Raw genomic sequence first — 18898 nt, forward strand, 5'->3', positions numbered from 1 at the left:
TTTCGGTGACGCGAAAGCCGGCAAAGGAAATGCTTTCTTATCAATTGAATATACAACGTTTAAAAGAACTATGTTCATTACAAATGTGTTATAGTGTTTTCCTACGGCTATCACCGTGTTAAACTTTAATTAATAAATATCAACTGCCTTGAAATGCAAGTATTTCCAGTTAGATTACTTAAACTGTTTTGTCTGACCTATGTCATACAGTATTTTACATTAACTATATGATTTGGTATTTCAAAAAAAGTATGACAACGAGACCATCCTGCAAACATTATTTCTGTGTGATTAGACACAACAGCTGTAGCCAGGCCAACAACAACAGCACTCTCACACCTCGCACAGGGTCACTCCCATGGGGCGGTGCAGCTTTCACGAGACTGGTGTGCTCTGATTAGCGCTCAGACGTTGCTGGAGATTTGTCTGTGTCTGTGGGAGAACTCTTCACACTATCGATGGTTGTCTTGAGGATGAGAAATGTCCATAAACGGAAATATGTACTTCTTTGCATGTGCATCTTTGGCTTCATCATGTACAGATATATGGGGTAAGTGATCTGGCGGCACTTAAAACTATAATGTGATTTAGTACATTTGTGATCGTGAGTAGGCATATATTTCATTTTAAAGAGATATATACTCTGCATTTATATTCAAAGGAATAAAAGTTTTCTTTTGTCAAATTGAAAAACTGATGTTGCTACACACAACACAATCCATTACAGCGACTGATCTCAGTTCTGAGAGAATACAATAGTTTTAGGAATATTAAATATGGGGGAAAAAAAGTATAATGGTATGTTATATACATCTAACTCGGTAGATATATTTGATCTTTACCTGATAGAGAGATGTGCTTTTGTATTTTGTCAACACATGCCCATTTCTTATGCAGCATGTCATGCTTAATAATTACAACGTGCACATTCTATGCAAATCTGATACAAATAAGCTACAGATCTTCTTCCAGCCTGCGATGAACTGGCGACTTGTCCAGGGTGTCACCCTGCCTTTGCCCTATGACAGCTGGGATAGGCTCCAGCAGACCCCCGTGACCCTGAATAGGAATAAGCGGGTATAGAAGATGAATGAATGAATCTTCTTCCAGCACGTCAGTTAAGCATCATGAACTGAGCAGGAACGTGGGGCTGAGTGCAAACTCTTCTCAGTTCACCCTGGAGGGGCATCCTTTTCAAATCTTGGCGGGATCCATTCACTATTTCCGTGTGCCAAGGACCTACTGGAGGGACCGCTTGTTGAAAATGAGGGCCTGCGGTATCAACACCCTGACTACGTAGGAAACATCTATCTTATTTCTATCAGTCTCATGAAAAACCACTCATTGAATGTTCACTGGAAACCTCATTGTTGCCTGTACAGGTATGTGCCCTGGAATCAGCACGAGCCAGAGAGAGGTGTTTTCAACTTCCAAACCCAGCTTGATTTAGAGTAAGGAGTAGTACGCTACTGCTCACCTGTTCATCATCATGCAGATGGAGATGCTTTTAGACTTTAAGTTTATGCTACCATTAAATTAAGTTTGCTATTCAGAAATGTCAACAGCAAATATGGCAATAATACAGTATACTGAATGACAAACACATGCGGATTGAACAGAATCGCACATCCCGTATTGGCACGGGAATACTCTTCTTTCCTTTCTTCCCTTTTCCCTGGAACCTTAGTGCTCAGGGGAGACACTCAGGGCAGAGGTGTCCCACCTGACAACAGAGCCCCTAACAACAACACATTTACGTGCGACTGCCAACATCAATGAGTGTTGAAAGATGCAAAGTCAGAGCCTGCTACTCTTGTTGTGAAGCACATTTGCCCAACACATTTATATGTGACATGTAACATTTAACATGACCTGTGCACACTGAGAAAGATGTTTAGTTTTATTCCATATATGTTTTTAGAGCCTATATTAACCTTGCAGCCGAATTGGGACTGTGGGTAATTTTACGTCCAGGGCCGTACATTTCCTCTGAGTTGGACCTAGGAGGACTCCCAAGGTAAGACAAGTATACTTTTCAAACTGTTCAAAGAAAGCTTGGCCTAAGTTACTCAACCCTTTGCTAGGAAAAAAAAATCAACAACAACAACAACAACAACTTCCTTCTATAAAAACAAACAAACCCACAACCTAACTACTGATAGTGGCACAAATTTCCAACTACAAAAGTATTTGCAGTAACCACTGCATGAGAGCAGTAGCAATCGGTTTAACTAAAAAGTTTTGTCACTGGTTCGGGAAATTACATTTCAGAGTTGGAAAGAGACGCCATATTGGCTCCTGTCCTTCAAGAAACCAATATTAAATTATAATCAGCTGACAATTTGATATGAGAAAATCAATTCAGTGAACATTCCCCCAACAGTTTGTCGGTGAGTAATTTAATTTTGTTGAGTGCAATCAGTGTTAACAGAGACAAGACTCTTTGTCTGGCTTTGTCCAATATAGTCTTACCGTGTTCCATTGTTTTTGCAGCTCTGTGGCTAACCATGGCTCTTGTGTTTTGTCACTGTGCAGCTGGCTCCTCAGGGATGGCAGAATGAGACTAAGGACAACTTACCCAGGCTTTACCCATGCAGTGGATAGTTATTTCGACAAGCTGATACCAAAAGTGGTTCCACTGCAGGTCCCTTTCAGTCAATACAACTGATAATATCACTATTAAAACCAAAATTTATCTAAGTTCATATGATGTTTGTGTTTGTATTTCAGTTCAAGAAAGGCGGTCCCATAATTGCTGTTCAGGTTGAAAATGAGTATGGATCCTATTCAAAGGATAGCAATTACATGCTTTTTATTAAAGAGGTGACGCGATGTTTGTGATGCATGCCATGCTTGTTTATTTACGTCAAAACCTTAAAATTAATTTGCCCTTTTATTACTATTACTATTGATTAAGTTCCTTTTTAAAGGCTTTACAGTCCCGTGGGATCAGCGAGCTGCTGCTTACATCAGACAAACTCAGGACATTGAAGTCTGGGGGTGTCAGCGGAGGTACAGTGCAAATTTTTGTTCACGCACACACAAATAGACACACCCATGTAGACACGCACGCACACACACACTCAGCTGTGTTTTGCTCTTTTGTAGCCATCAGCTCAGTAAAGCTGCAGAAACTGAACCAGAGAGACATTCAGGACCTGTATGCTGTTCAGGTCTGTATCATCTTATGTTTCTACACTTGCAGCCAGTGCAGGACACAATGTGCCTAATTCTTCAAGTTTTTTTTTTGTTTTTTTTAATGTTTTACAGCCCAATAGTCCCAAAATTGTGATGGACTACTGGACTGGTTGGTATGATGTATGGGGTGACCTCCACCACGTGCTTCCTCCAGAAGGTAGGGAAGCCTTGTATTGTTAAGGATGAAAAGAATCCACTTGTTTCAAAATTAGTCTTAAACCTTACCAGTTTTCAGCTGTAGATCATCAACTCTACAATAAAGAAAATCACGATCAAATATGTACTGCAGTGGCTGTGGTGACAACCAGTTCTGCCAATGTTGACATCGTCCCTGTCTTGAAATCACTGTCTGCTTCTTCAGTCGAAGATAAGATTCATATGAAAGGATTTGTATGTTGGGATAAATGTACAAAAACTACTTCCTGGTTGAACGGACATTCTTCTATTCATTCAGAGGACATCATGCTAATGAACAGCTGCTTCATGTGCATCCACACAAGGTGGTATCACAAGTTATTCAGGATTCTTTATTTTATTCCGCTGTGCTAGACACAAAATATTCATACTTATGGTGCGAAGCTACATCTGCAGCCACAGCTGCCCTGGGGCAGCCTGGCAAAGACCGGCCTATTAATTAACACCAAAGGTCCCTCTGACCACAGCTGAACATTCACATTTGTATGAGGCAATGTAGAACAAGTGTCCTTCCCACAGACACAAAGACAGATACAGGATGGAGCAGAATTCAAACCGCCAAACCCTCCTGTGATGAGCGAGCTGCTCTACCTCCTGCACAATTGCCAGCCCTTACTAGTGCTAGTGCTACAGAGCACACGTGTATATCTTGTTTGCTTTAGTAATTCTTCTTATACATACTTATGGCACCAGTTACTTTTAATTGCCACTCTCTGAATGCTGTCCATTTTCCATTTACCATTTACCTCACTTTGAATTAATTTCCCTAGTGCTTTGCACTTTGCATGTGGGAGAAAATCTCCAAACATTCAATGTGAATGCAAATACAAATTTTAAAGCACCTGGCTAACTCAAAGCTCCCAGAGAGACTGTCAGGATAGATTTAGACTGTATAGTCTGATTTGATTTGAAAATACTGTGACAGTCTCCTTTGTGGAGGGGATTCTCATGTTTTGATGGCAGGAAAAAATTTCACAGTCACTCGGTTTATCCTCTTAACAGATGTGGTGTCCACTGTAAGAGAAATTCTGAGGCGGGGCATGTCAGTCAACCTCTACATGTTTCATGGAGGCTCCAGTTTTGGCTTTATGGGCGGAGCACTGAATGAACCTACCTACAGAGCCTTGGTGACCAGCTATGGTTGGTTCCTTTTGTTGTGTGTGCACAAACGTATAAATATAAACACACAAATAAAAAATAAAGACCTAACACCATGTGGGAAGCATCAGATGACGGTATAATCATATATGCAGCTCTATGTTTTCAGATTATGATGCGCCCTTAACTGAAGCTGGGGAGTACACACAAAAGTATCATCTTCTCAGAGATTTATTTTCTCGATTCAAAAGTAAGTTATGTACATAGTTTAAAAAGGGAAAAAAAAATGGCACAATGGCCAGACTCTTTGCCTGACCTTTGATCTTTTCTACACAAGGAGATGACAACTTTCCTGACATGCCAGCTCTGCATTATCGGGACGCATATGAGCCAGCCATCATGTACCAGCACCTGTCCTTATGGGATGCTTTGAGCTTCACTGAGGGAGTATGTCTGTGTAAGATTCTTGGTTGCCTTTGACTGCAATTAAATTGCCTTTATTTTTCATGTAATTCTAAAGACTGCCTTTAATGATTCATTTGCGCTCTCTCTCTTTTTTTTAATTTTTTTTTTTTACAGCCCTTCAAATCATCCAGTCATCTGACCATGGAGAACCTACCCGTAAACAACAGAAATGGACAGTCGTATGGCTACACTTTGTATGAGACTGTCATCACTACTGGGGGGTCACTGATGTCTGGAGACAACGTCCGAGACCGAGCCCTTGTGAGTCTCTGCTGAAAATGATGTCACATTTCCCCCCCGGTTATATTCACTGTGAAGGTGTTCAAGATTATGTCCTATGTTGATCCCTGATTGTGTTGTAGGTGCAAATGTTAAGGGGGGAAAAACATTAGTGACTACAAAAACAGCACAATGTGCTGCATGCCTACAACACATTGCTGCCATTAGCAGTGGTAGAGTATAGTGCATATGACCGCCCATTATAGAGAAAGTGAGATTGGTGGTATCTGATGACATCTTATAGGCAGTATTGGCAGAAGAATCATGCACTAAAAAGTACTTATTAGGACTAAAAAGTGCAAAAATGTTGTGATAATTACCCATGAACAACTGGTTAAGCTAAGTGTATTGTGTTACCTATGTTGTGTGTTGCAGATCAAAATTGTTCAATCCTTTTTGGATAGACAATAAGTACATGGACATAAACGTTAAAGTTAGCCCTGCTGTTGTTCACTGATCTTTAGTCTTAGATCTTAGATCTCGTGATGAGTGCAGTAGTCACTCTAGTTTCATGGTCACATTACAAAGATGATCTTTGAGAAACGTTCACATGTGCACAATATTTCAGATTCAGTAAGCATTCATAATAGTAATCAGAAACCAGCTCAATGTTGTGAACAGGGAAATAAATGAGCATTTCCAGAGATGTTTTTAAGTTATATGTAATGTCATGATGGGAGGTTGTTTGTTTTTTGTTTTTTTCCTAAGGTGTTTGTAGACAGAATCTACATTGGCCTTTTCAAACGCAGAAATGTGGAGTTGATGGTTCCAGAAGGCCAGGTATGCCATAAACTTGACAATATGAGACAACGTCCTTTTTTTATGCTTATGGGACATAATGCGGTGCTAACTGTTAGATGAAATAAATTCATGCAGGGACAACGCACCTTAAGTTTATTGGTAGAAAATTGTGGACGCGCTCACCAAGGAAATGACCTAGACAATCAACATAAAGGTGAGGAAAAGATGAAAGAGGATATGCAGCTATTTTCAGTTTCTGGCATTAAATTAGTCAATCTCTTAATTTCTTCTTCTTCTTTCCCTTTTCATTCATGTTTTTGCAGGCCTCGTGGGTGATGTTTTATTAAACAATACCCCCTTGCAGAATTTTACAATATACAGCCTGGATATGAAACCCAGCTTTATTGATAGGTTTGTATTTACCTGAATCTAAAGCATTACATGTAACTTTTACTGTGCTGTGTGAGTGTGTTTGTAAATGCTTTATTTCAGCCTTTACGAAGCACCTTGGAAAACTCTTCCTGAAAACCCCAGCTTCCCCAGTTTCTTTATGGGAAGACTCTTTGCATACGGTTATCCAAGTGACACATATGTGAAACTTCCAGTAAGTTGAACAAAACACGTTACTTTTATTTATTTTTTAATACTGTGGACATTAAACTGTTGAATTCCTTATACTTTATAGGGCTGGGAGAAAGGCGTTGTGTTTATCAATGGCTTAAATCTGGGTCGCTATTGGTCAATTGGCCCCCAGCAATCTCTCTACCTCCCTGGACCTTATCTCAACAGTGGAACCAACCAGGTACAGACACGTGTGAACCACCATTTTGACACTTTCGGTGGAACCACTTTGCCAAAAGAAAAACAAATATGTTTGTGTGACCAATCTTTCAGCTTTTTTTGCTTAAAAAGTGCAAAGACGAAATAGCTGTCCAGAGTTGTGTACCATGAATGAAGATAAGTGGTCAAGTGGTGCATGTGGACTTTAAATCCTGAGTTTAATTTATCATGTAGGGTGCTGTCAGCACTTTAAACCTGGCTACATTACAATGATAGGTGATGCTAAACTCATTGTTTGCATAACAAACCATACCCTTATCATACTGTCCATATTTTCCGCGGAGGAAAAATTTTACGTACGAAATTTGCAGATAGGTGCATCAGTAATGCCACATGTGTTATCAAACCGTGTGCATTAAGTTTTTGGTCGAATTGAAAACTTCATTAATAATGGAAAAAACACATTTAATTACAACTTATTGCCATTTTTGTGGTAAAGAAAAAAATCTGAAATTAAGTATCCATTTTATCTCAATACTTACTTCTCTTAAATGTGCAGATGCACACAAGCATTTTTTAAATGTTCCTAGTGTTGTGGAAAAAAAGCGAAGATGCTGATGCAGGAATACTGGGAGAATAAGCAATTTAATAAACAGACAATAAAACAAGGATCGGAGATCCGAGACACAAACACAGTACAACCAGCAGAACGGAAGCAACAAGTGCAACAGCTCAGAGGTATGCGAGTGTGAGTGCACCGAGCAAAAAGGAAGAAGGTCTCTTATACACTGGACTGGGAGGGGATAAGATAAAGAAAGAACAGAAGGAGAACACAGAGAAACAAAACAACGATTATACGATAAGTGGCCAATTTCACGGCTCACATCCTGCTTAAGAGGCCCAACAGGATGAGCACATCAAGGACAGGCCATAAAACAGAATGAATACAATGCATATATGTTAACAGAAAACAGAAGACTACTATATGGTATCTACGGTCACTATAGTCATGAGTGCCTGTGTGCCATGAGCTCTACACATAAGCAATACTCATGTGGTCGCCGCATGATGGCCATGCGGCTACTATGATTCTAACAGTTTACACGTGCTACTAGTGATCATACAATAAGAATCAAGATAAAAGAATAACACAAGAATACTTTTCCATTACACTAGTTACCCTCTATAGCAATTATTTGCTTCTTCTTGGCTAAATTAGTGCAAGATGTTTTCCGTTTTGAAACTTCAATTCCAAACTAATCTTTCAGCTCTGCTTTTAACACCCCACAGCCACACACACTACTTAGCACATAAAACCAGTTAAAGGTCAATCTGATCATCATCATCGGATGGTAGCACTCATTTCTTACTAATTACGGCCAAAAAGCCAGCATTGGCTTACTCCTTGTAGTTTTCTTTGTTCAAGAGCTAATTGTAGATCACATTAAATCACAAGAAATATCTTTACATTTTTAGACACTGAAGACTTGTATTACACAGAATGTCAGAGTAGTGCATTCTAACTCTTTTTTTTGTTTCTTGTTTGTTTTAAAATAACAAGGTCATTGTATTTGAAGAGAAGGAGGGTGACTACAAGGTCCATTTTGAGGAATCACCCGACCTTGGCATGGCAGCAGACATCCATTGATTCTTCTCTAAAATCACTACAATAAAGAATAGTTGCTAGATTGTTTTGATTTGATTTTTAAGATGTCAAAGGCGAAACATGATAATGTCCAATCTCTATACACATATGTTGGAAAAATGAAGATGTTTTGTATTTTATCTCATAATATGCTTAAGCTAAAAGGTGAAAATATACCATGCATACTACAAGCGAAAGTCTAATAATCACAGCTTTGCAGCAGACGTCTTGCAGAAAGAAGAGCAGGAAGACTCATGTGCAGGAGCAGCTCATGAGACAGAGATGCGAGCGTTTCCTGCTGATTTAACACCTAAAGCAAAATAACTTTTCATGTCCTCCTGTTTAGAAGAAAGTACGATGTCTTGACCTTGTAGTGAGGAGGAGGTGTGATGTCTGAGTGCTGTATCATGCATATGTCAACTTTAGATGACCTAAACCCATGTAACCAGGGACTGCCCCATTTGATGATAATGAAAAGGAGGTTTGCAGTCAGAAGCGCTTCAGAGCTGGGTGGATGGATCGTAACTGAGGTTGCTTGCCGTCACTGCTCTCCTCGCTAGTAAGATAAACTTGACCCCTGTGTGTTCCTTTCCTACTTTGAGGTTTTAAACCTGACAACATACTTGAAGATTAATCACAAACAGCTTCACCTTTGTGTGGCAGCATTTTATAGCAATGTACGTAGAGTACCTGGAAACCTTTGCATATTGACCAGAATTTATCCATGAATAACACAGGGGTCATTCCTATGTTAAAATGGATTTCTATTAAAATTATTTAAAGAAAAAACATATAAATATTGTTTTCCTCATCACAGAATGCCATTATCACAGAATCTGCATTTTAGGTTGTGTCCCTGTAGATCAGTCTTGCTACAAAAAACATAATCACTCATTGTGGGAAACTTTAATGTAGCTCTTCAACAACAACACTGCTAAACAAATGCCCTTGTATACAAATGACTGTCACAAGCAAAGCTTGAAACAAATGTACAAATTGTAACAGAAATGTACTCTTTAAAAAATAAACATGCCTGTTGCAAAGTTTCAGTTCATTTACTGTGGGAGCTTATCAAGTCTGCACTCAGGCGTCAAGGACATTGAATGTTCTCTTAAATATGGATTTAAGTAGAGTTACAGCATATCACAAAATGATTCAATATAAATAACAGAGGAGACACTGGTGTTACATGGTAAGAAACCATTACGTTGTGTTTAATAACTGCTTGCTCATCATCTTTAGAGTGTTTTCTAAATTGCTCAGTTTTGTACAGTACAAGTGGGGAGGGCTCATTTCCCCTCAGTGTCAGTCAGAGCTAACTCACTTCAAACAAGGACTTCTTTTTTCCTCTGTGTATCCCTACGTCCAGCTTGCCTCTCAACAAAAGGGTCCAATTTAATGCTAATTGGAAGGTTGGCTGGTCCCGCTGGTATTCAGAAGGCTCTTTATTGCTTGCCATGCCATCTCTCCATGCAGCCTAAATTACGCAACCTCATTTGTTTCAGCCCTCTGAGGAGGGCTTGAGTGGGCAAGATCCTTTTGACAATTCAGATCAGGGACTTGCATTTGCCAGCCCTTCCGTCAGAGCAAGCCAGTTTGTTTTTGTGCAGTTGTGCTTTTATAGTCTCTGGTCAGTTCACATACATTAGTTTTACAGTGTCCTCGGATGAAAAGCGGATGATGGTTTGGTCCATTCCAGATGGAATCCATTAGAAACACTCACCACCTAAAATGAAAACAATGTACAACACATAAGAACAAAAGGAACCAGTTCACACGTCGTCAAATTATTTGACAAAGCAAACACAAAGCACCATAAAAATGCACATGCACATTCACATGCACACACACACACACACACACTCACACATTGTGTAATTGCAATTTTCTGTTCTCCGCTATTACCTGCTGACCTGCACGAAGCGTGTCAGACCTCCACCTTTGAGTCTGTAAAACCTTTCTTGCCCTCATTTACTAGCACAGGCTTTTCTGTTCGTGTGTGCCATACTAATATCTGCAGGTATGAAATAAGAAATGATAATGAGCACAAACTGTCACTGAAATGAAACATTGAAGAAGACACTTTTGCCTGCAGTGCTGTACAGTCGTAATATGATACAATGTCCAGAGGACGATAATTAATAGAAAGTTACATTTTGCAGACAGACTGACAAAGAATCATTTATGACAGATCAGGATGTTGTGACACTTTCTATTTACTATATCTATTACTATATCTATTACTTCTAACAGTTGCACATGCAGCTGCATTATTCGCAATGGGCAATTCACAAATATTGCAAAGTAAAAAACCCACATACTTGGATCCTTTTTACCTACCTTGGTGCAGTTAGCAGCTTTAGGCTCCAAGTCGCTGAGAGTGACCAGCTCCTTTAATAAGCTGCTCTCCTGATAACCTCCCTTTACTCCACGCAACTTGAAATAAGCCTGAGGTTTGGAGAGGATGCACTGCAGGTTGACTGCAAACCCAGCCATGTCAATGGCAAAGGGCCTATGTGGATCAAATACTGTCTTCCAGCCGTATACTTTGCCTATGGTGTTGACTTTCGGGGACTCGTACCGTAGGCCACCCACAAAGGCCACTGGCCACACAGACACCTTTTTGGTTGAGCGCATCTAATGATAGAAACAGGTATCTGTGTTGTATTATTTTCGCATTTGAAATAATAAAATACAAATTGCACTTAAGTGGTTTAGATTTTACCTCCTCAAACAGCTCCAGGCTGTATGTGTTGTCATCATCTGCAAAGTAGACAACCGCAGACTGGCTGCTGTTCGCAAAGTAGGTCTCTCTGAGCCACCGGAGGGCCAGGTTTCTCTGTATGGTTCCTCGAGGTATTCTGGCATCCCTTGTGTCCCCACGCACTTTATAATTACGAGGTGTCTCCACATTCAAATGGGTATAGTTCAGTCTTGTCTCCTGGAGAAAATGGCTGACCAGAGTTGTCTGTCTCTGGGAATCCTCTACGAGGATCCAGTGCAAGTTAGGTACATGCAGTAAGGTGTTGGCCAAGCGTGTTAGTTCTGCTTTCTGCACCGGTCTGCTGTAGGTTGGAGTGATAACATGGATGGTTGGCAGGACATCAGACCAGGGTGGCGGCCGGCCATACACTGTGCGCACCACTTCTACAACGTCCCGGTTCTGGAGTGAGCAGGGTTCCTTGAAAGCAAAAGAATTCCTCGAACTGGAACGGCCATGGCGCCTGTCATCTGTGCAGAAATATCAATTACTATTAAATACATTCTAGTTATAATTATAATTATAATCCTATGTTTGTAATCAAATCATTGCATCCCTTTGTACTCCCATTATAAGCTTGCCATTAAAAAAAACCCAGAACTTTAAATCAAAATATACATAATAATAATGCTTGATTAGTTTGACATCTTGGATGAATCATATGGAGCCACAACAGCCTGGCACTTCCACCTCATGCTTTTCACCATTCTGGTAACATTTGCTTTGGGAGGGCATTTCATTCCTCAACCAGGTTTTTCTGCAGTTTGTTTTGTTGCCCATGCTTTTGTGTTGGCCACACTAACACATACAGCACATCTAAGATGATCCTAAAAGTGTCTGACATGGTTAGGGTTCTGGGCTGTTGGCAAAAAAGTTCATGCTCTCGAGTCTCACCTTCTGGAAGTACTTAATAACTATGACTCCTTATGGATGATCATTGGAGGTAACAAATGAGGGTCAGTCCCAGATTCCAGTCCCAGTCCCAGGTACAAGATATGTTACAACACTGAGATGGCCTTTAGCTTGGAGAAGAGCCACTGCTCCTCAACATGGAGAAGAACCAACCGAGGCATCTGGTCAGGATGTCTCGAGGGAGCTTCCCTCTGGAGGAATTTGAGGCAAGCCCAAGGAGGCCTAGGTGTAGACCAAGTACATGCCGGTGGGTCTATACCTCATGACTGGCCTGGGAATGTCCTGGTGTTCCCAAATCAGAGAGCTGGTGGAAGTGGCAGTCTGGGCTTAATGATGAGGTACATTTAATAAGGGGTATTGTAGAGTTCTTCGATTCACCACACTTTCAGTCGCAGTAGAAGTTCAAATGCATGTTTGAAAGCCTTGAGAGATAGCTATGAATTGAGCAAATGTCTGTTAATCAATTTTACTATTACCTTTTTGAGTAGCAAGCAAAGGAGGAATGGTACTCTGGTGCCAAACAGTTATGAGCAACGTCCACGGCAACACAATCAAAACAACAGCAACAATGTCTCGTCTCTTCGGCATCTCCAGGGTCAAACCAAAGACTTTGCACTACCTGTGTAGCACAAAACACGTGATATCATATGTTAATGTCATTAGATCCAGAAGGTTGTAAAATGAATTGTGATTGCTAGGTGGCTATCCACTAGATAGCAATTCAGAGAACCAGCAGTCCAAAGGAAGGTTTTGTTGTTTTGGAGATAGAACAACCAGATGTTTTGTAGATCTTACTATTTGTAGTAACTGTTATATTGCCATTGCTTTGCTTTGCTTTATTTTGCATTACATGATATTTTTTTCCATAAATCGACTGCTTTCATTACTTTTTGAAATTCCATGAGAAATCCATTTCATTAGAAATTTATCACAGTCCAATATAACAACATTTTTTTTAAAAAAAGAAAGTATTTTTCACCCATAAGAAATATGGACAAAAATAGACTTAATTTAGAGCTTCTGAAAAGAAAGCTGCTCGCAAAGTTATAATAAAGTTTATCATTTTAAACCATGATGAAAACTTTCCACTAATAGCACACCAAAGAAGAGTGGCTTTTAGATAAGCTTCATTTTGTAGCTGCAAGGCAAAAACACAATAAAGCAGACATTGTCTCAAAGAAGCAAAGAAGTGCTGGTTTCACTGTAACCACACAAATTAGCTCAGAAAGTGCTCCAAGTTTTCTTGTTTGGTCCAAATTGAAGAAATGTAAGAGTAATGAAATGGGTGTGGAAATGGGTTAAAGGAGGCCTTTGAAAATATAAAAATCTAATTTTTTCTTGTCCAATCTTTCTTCTTCAGCCTTTCTGAAAACGTGTGGATTGGAAATCAACACTTTTTTGATGTCAAAAAGGCCACTTTAAAATTCCTAATCCTACTCACATGCATGTTTTTGGATTATGGATTATTATTATGGATACCTGGAGAACCCACACAGACACAGGGAGAACATGCAGACTCCACACAGAGAGGCCCCAAGGTCGGTAATCAAACCTGCAACCTTCTTGTTTCTTCCTTCTTCAACCATATTAGATGATATCGACAAGTTAGAAACATCATGCCTTACCAGGTGTACTCCTTCCTTTGAGACTTTTTGAATAAGCCCCTTATTTGCATCCTATTCCAAACTTTTTTGAAATACAAAAAAAGACCCTGACTTTGTGAAAAATAAAACTGTGACACTATGGAGTGTGACAGATGTGGGGCTGATCTGGTCATGCTATGAAGTGTAGTCCAGCCAAAAACATTTTTTGGATAATACAACAACCTTTTTGCTGGACTTTCCCTTCGAGTCCACTGTTAAGCCCTCATCCTCTGTTTGAACTTGTCTCTCCTAGAGCTTTTGGAAATCAATATTTTGTTGGATTTTCCACTTAAATCTCCAACCAATTGGACTGATTTTCAGTGAGGCTGCAAACAGAGGGCTAAACACATGCTTTTTCAGTTCTAAAAAGTTGATATATGTGTTTATATGAGTTTTAATGTGAGTAAATGTGGTAAAACCTTCATTAACTCGAGCCCTAAATGTCAATAACATGACTCATCACTTGTTGGTGGACCTTCCTGCAAAATAAATGTCATTTATGCAAGATTCTAGATCTCTAGACCAACCACATGTGGTGGCATTGAGATGTTTGCTGTGGTCTGTCCCAGCTGTCCTTCAACAGAACCTTGGCCAATATGCCAGTTTCTCCCAAGGCCACATATACCCCTATTCCATCATGCAGCTTAATCAACTATGCAACCCATTGAGATGATGAAAGATGGGTTTGGTTTGTGTATCATTATAATGAACTACTAATTTTCTGTTGTCTTTTTTATAAGCTAACAGCAGAACTAAGAGTAAGGTTGTCTTGAAGTACAAACACCCCCAATTGAAAAGGTGTAGCACCAGAAAATCTGAGTTGTAAAAAAACATGTAAACATATCTTATCAGTTCTCCAAAATGCCTTGACCTGGACCAAACAGCAAAGCTACATTGTACAAGCAAACTCTTGTGTCATTCATCATGATGGTAACGGTTCCGATATAGGGCATGCTAATGAGTGACCCTGCTGATCAGGAAGCAAGGAGAAGAGATAATTGGAAGATGGTGCCAGCTTTCACACAGCACTTTCAAAGATGAACAGTAGCTACACTGTCTAACAAAACAAATGGCTTAATGCGTCTTTTGCTATTAAACATGCCAGACTCTTTTATAATCAGCTGATGAATTCATATTAAAAATTCATGGTAATTACTGGCAGACACTGAGATCCATCCTGTGATCCGTGTAAATAGCTTGACTAATGATCAATGAAAACACTTGTACAAGTTTAATTGTTTTTTTGAGTTTAGGCATTCAGTATTTTGCAGATAAACAAACAAACAGACCAGACACCAGTCCTCCACAAACCCTGATGGCTGTTTTTTTCCTGACATACTGTGATATATGAATACATATTGATTATACCAAATTGATCCAATATAACTAACTTGAATCTTGACTTATGTCTGCTCTGACTTGTGCACTGCTTTCAACTAAACACCTCAAAGCAATGGGATTTTATGCCTATACCTATAGATTAAACATTGTTTCATACTTTCTTCCATTATTCCAAAAGTTAAGGAAACTACAACAGATATCTAAATTATATAGTAAATTACATTTTACTGAAAAAAACCCGGATCACTTACTTTCCTCATTGATTCTGATCCTCTTGTTCTGATTCCATGATACAGATTCTGATGATGTTGCCAGGCTGCGATTTGTCAGCTGTAGTCGGGGCGCGTGTCTGAAGCAACATCACACAAACGTGAACAGCAGAGTTCGGGCGACAACTAGTAGATTTTGTCCCGAGTTTCCGGTGGGTGCTACCCAATCCTTGGACAGGGTCGCGCCCCTGGTGCCAACGCCTGTGGAGACAGAGGAGGTCATCACTCCAGAAGAATGCTGCTTCTCATTGCATAAACAAAGGCTGGCATTGTGGCAGCTGATGGCAAGGGGATGGGGCGGAGGGAGCAGCCGTGGCCAGAGGACTCCAGACAATAGAATAAATCACATGAAAAAATTCACAGCCCCACAGATGGAATCCTTACTCACAGTTACATTGAATATGGAAAAAAATGACATATTACAAAAGTGTAACAGGGTTGTTTAGATACGGCTTGCACTGCTCAGTCACATGCCAGCTCTGACTGTGAGAGTGCTTTTGTTTTTCATTCCCCTGAGTAGGATGATAGAAGAAAAGGCGTAAGGGATGATTGAAAAATGGGAAAGATTGATGCCAAAAAAAAAATCAGGGGTAGAGAAAAGGCAGCAGTATAAGATATGCAGAGCCGCATGAAGGGCTACCAGTTTGCTAGATTCTCCTGAAATAACAAACTCTCTGAGTTATATATTATTATTAATGATACTTATCAAAAATGACTTAACAAGGTTGGATAAAATTTAATTTTAGACGCAGCTCAACGAGCTGTGCAATTTTTCAAATGGGTCTGCGGGCTACTCATGAGGTCCTTGGGGGCTACCTGGTACCCCTTGGCACCACGTTGGTGACCCCTGCTCTAAAGTTATTGTGAATGACGTTTATGCTTTTATGCTGACACTTGTTTTTCAGTTTTATTTGAGTGAAAATGAGAGGTTGTCTTGTTCAATATTCAATATCAACCAGCACAGTGGTAGATTATTTTAGAAATTACTCAGTTCAAAAATAACTTTCACGCTGTGCCTGTCTGCACATTAGAGATTTGATAGGCAGAAAGGAATGGAATGACAATCCAGGATTGGAAGCGAAAGGATGCATGTGCACTTGCTAAAGGCAATGAACAATTTTCGTTCATGTTCAATGTTGTTCATGTGACTCAGTGGTGGTCTGAAAAAGTCCTAATTCCACCAGATCTAAACAATACTTGTGAATTCCCAATAAAAATCAATAGCCTAGCTACACCAGAACTATTCTAGCATAAGAGAGACTAATGGTTTTTGGAAAAAAAGCTGTAAAGGGGATCCAGTTTATCGCACATATAGAAAGACCAACTACCACAGGCACACACACTCACACCATCTGACAATTTAAAGTTCCAAATTTGAATCAGGTGCATGTTTTTGGGCTGTCGGAGGAAGCCAGAGAGGACACACACAGACACAGAGAGAACATGTAAACTCCACCCAGAGGGGCCACCAGCCTAGGGATCAAACCCACAACCTTCTTGCTGTGGGGCGGCAGCGCTAACAGTGCTAAGCGAACTTCTGCGAGGAGTGAAGTCGGTTTCCTTCCTACTCTGTGGTGCTGCCAGCATCCTCCTTTATGTGATGGAGGTACAGTATGTGAGGTTGACCCAACTTACATGGGTAAATTCAAGTGTCTGAGTGAAGCTGACAGGGCCGGGGTTTAGCGTTCAATAAATGCCTTGCTCAAGAAGAGGCCCACAGAGCCAAAGCAACCAGCAACCTCGGAACTGCTCTCGTGTTTCTTCAAGAGTCTTCAACAGAGTCTTCTTCCGTTGAAGAGTAGAACATATTAACAGAGAGCGCAATAGGGCAGAGCCCACCATTGGTAGTGAATGTTGTCCTCAAACTAAGACCAAACCATCATACAGCTCGACCAAAAGACAGAAATTGCCTTGAGCCTTGTGGGGGATTTATTTGAATGTTATTTTGCTCTTATAACTGTTCTGTTGTTTTTTTTTATTTTCTTTAATTGATAAGTATGACGTTTTGATTGCAAAATAATATTGGATGGGTAACTTTTCCTTTAAGAACAATTATTTTTGTTTGCACAATAAAGAAACTCCATATGTTTATATGTTGTTTTGCAGCAGTGTATTTGCTGAGGAAATGCAGTTCTTACGCAAGGTGGCCCTGTTTGTCCATTTCTTTACAGACATTCAGACCTACTGTACCTTCTTCTTTAAAAATAAATAAATAAATAAATAAATAAAAGATTATACATACGGTACCCAAAATTTCAGACGCCTTTTTCAAAGCACCTACAGGAAGGGGCCGCTATTGCATGCCATTCAGCCATCAGGCTCTTCAACTGTTCACAATGACTTTGCAACATTCTTCCATGTGCAACAAAAATCAAGTCACTGCTCAGTAAATATATAATGTGAATTTCAGAAGTATTTGTATTATTGGAATTATTATTATTTCTTCTTCATGTTTTTCACAAATAGTTAAACCATTGCTCTTGCTGCCCTGCATACCAAACTTGCTCTGTGTTGCTGCTTTGATATGTGAATTTCCTGACAGTGGGATCAGTAATTTCTTGTCTTCGTTTATCTTATTGTAACCTCATTTATTTCCATCAAATCACTTCATGGAAATGGAAGTAAATCTTCAAATGTTTGTCAAAAGTGTTTGCTTGATATTTTAAGGAAACACATGTTTAAATAACCTTCACATTATGGGTACTGTACTTCATTCTACATCTTGTGCACATCATGTAAAACATTTTTAAAAAAAATCATTTTAGCGTCTATCTATCTAAAAAAAAAATATCAAAAAGTGTTATGAGACAGCTTTCTAATTGTGCTTTGCCTGAATCATTGCGCTGTACATTACAACACTTAAGCGACAATCGAAAGAAATAGTAATAGAAGTAACAGATCAAATTAAAGGCTCAAACCTAGAGTGTTGCAGCATCCCAGCAGCCACCTCTCTGCATGCAGTTCCCAAAGCCTCCTCACCGAGACAGATTCACGGTGAGAAGACATCTCTAATAATGCTAATGACTTACAGCAAGCGCAGCGTCCCAGGAGGACTGAGTCGTATTTCCAGGTGAACGCGGCAGGACTGCACTCCACAGCTCGTGCAGCAGTTCTTCTGATCATGAACTGAGGTACAGGGGGGGAGACTTGCAGCTTATTTGGCAGTAAACACTCCCCTCCCTTGGTTCTCCACTCCTCCCGTCACTCCTCCTTCCTTCAATGGCCTTGGCTTCCTTTGCCCAGTGTACATTTGAATGTCAGTTGTTAACTGATTGCAGCAGGGGTGCCAGAGAGGGAGGTGAATACAGAGGGAGAGAGGCAGACTTGAAGCAAGATTCTGTGAGCGTATTTAAATGCAACTGAGAGTGTCTCTGCTTTGAGAGCAGCGTCAATCCCACAACCCTCACTGGAAAGGGCCTCTATTAGCATGTAGCAGAGAGTGGATAGAAGCCAGCATGAGGACAGGAGAGGGAGGAAGTGAAGACACGGAGAATGGGAGCAAATTGTCAGTCACACACTCACTGTCAACATGCAAGAAAAGATGGCCAGCCTAGTATAGAGAGTTTAGGTT

At 40.1% G+C, this 18898-nt stretch overlaps 2 protein-coding genes across 4 annotated transcripts; one reads left to right on the forward strand and one right to left on the reverse strand.

The window, feature by feature from the left end:
• The first annotated feature begins 94 nt into the window (after positions 1–94).
• LOC142884366 (beta-galactosidase-1-like protein 2) lies at positions 95–8464 on the forward strand. Its single transcript, XM_076019903.1, has 19 exons — positions 95–550; positions 1111–1296; positions 1383–1451; positions 1922–2017; positions 2536–2644; positions 2731–2823; positions 2931–3012; positions 3109–3173; positions 3271–3355; positions 4396–4533; positions 4661–4741; positions 4829–4938; positions 5071–5217; positions 5944–6015; positions 6112–6190; positions 6300–6387; positions 6469–6580; positions 6662–6778; positions 8318–8464. Exons 1-19 carry the CDS (start codon positions 459–461, stop codon positions 8402–8404), a joined length of 1908 nt encoding a protein of 635 aa, XP_075876018.1. The 5' UTR covers positions 95–458; the 3' UTR covers positions 8405–8464.
• A 1176-nt stretch (positions 8465–9640) lies between these two features.
• LOC142884371 (galactosylgalactosylxylosylprotein 3-beta-glucuronosyltransferase 1-like) lies at positions 9641–18480 on the reverse strand. Of its 3 annotated transcripts, none has more exons than XM_076019910.1 (7): positions 18357–18480; positions 15310–15528; positions 12551–12693; positions 11127–11632; positions 10742–11038; positions 10315–10415; positions 9641–10127 (listed from the first exon to the last, which is right to left on the reverse strand). In XM_076019910.1, exons 3-6 carry the CDS (start codon positions 12660–12662, stop codon positions 10329–10331), a joined length of 1002 nt encoding a protein of 333 aa, XP_075876025.1. In that variant the 5' UTR covers positions 12663–12693; positions 15310–15528; positions 18357–18480; the 3' UTR covers positions 9641–10127; positions 10315–10328. The 3 variants fall into 3 exon arrangements, with proteins under 3 accessions (XP_075876025.1, XP_075876023.1, XP_075876024.1); XM_076019908.1 differs by having other exon boundaries at positions 10307–10415; XM_076019909.1 differs by having other exon boundaries at positions 10307–10415; positions 18246–18442.
• Between the last annotated feature and the right edge of the window lie 418 nt (positions 18481–18898).

This window comes from Nelusetta ayraudi, unplaced genomic scaffold, assembly GCF_046127955.1.
Source record: "Nelusetta ayraudi isolate G7.1 ecotype Tasmania unplaced genomic scaffold, CSIRO-AGI_Nayr_v1 ptg000011l, whole genome shotgun sequence".
Lineage (NCBI taxonomy): Eukaryota > Metazoa > Chordata > Actinopteri > Tetraodontiformes > Monacanthidae > Nelusetta > Nelusetta ayraudi.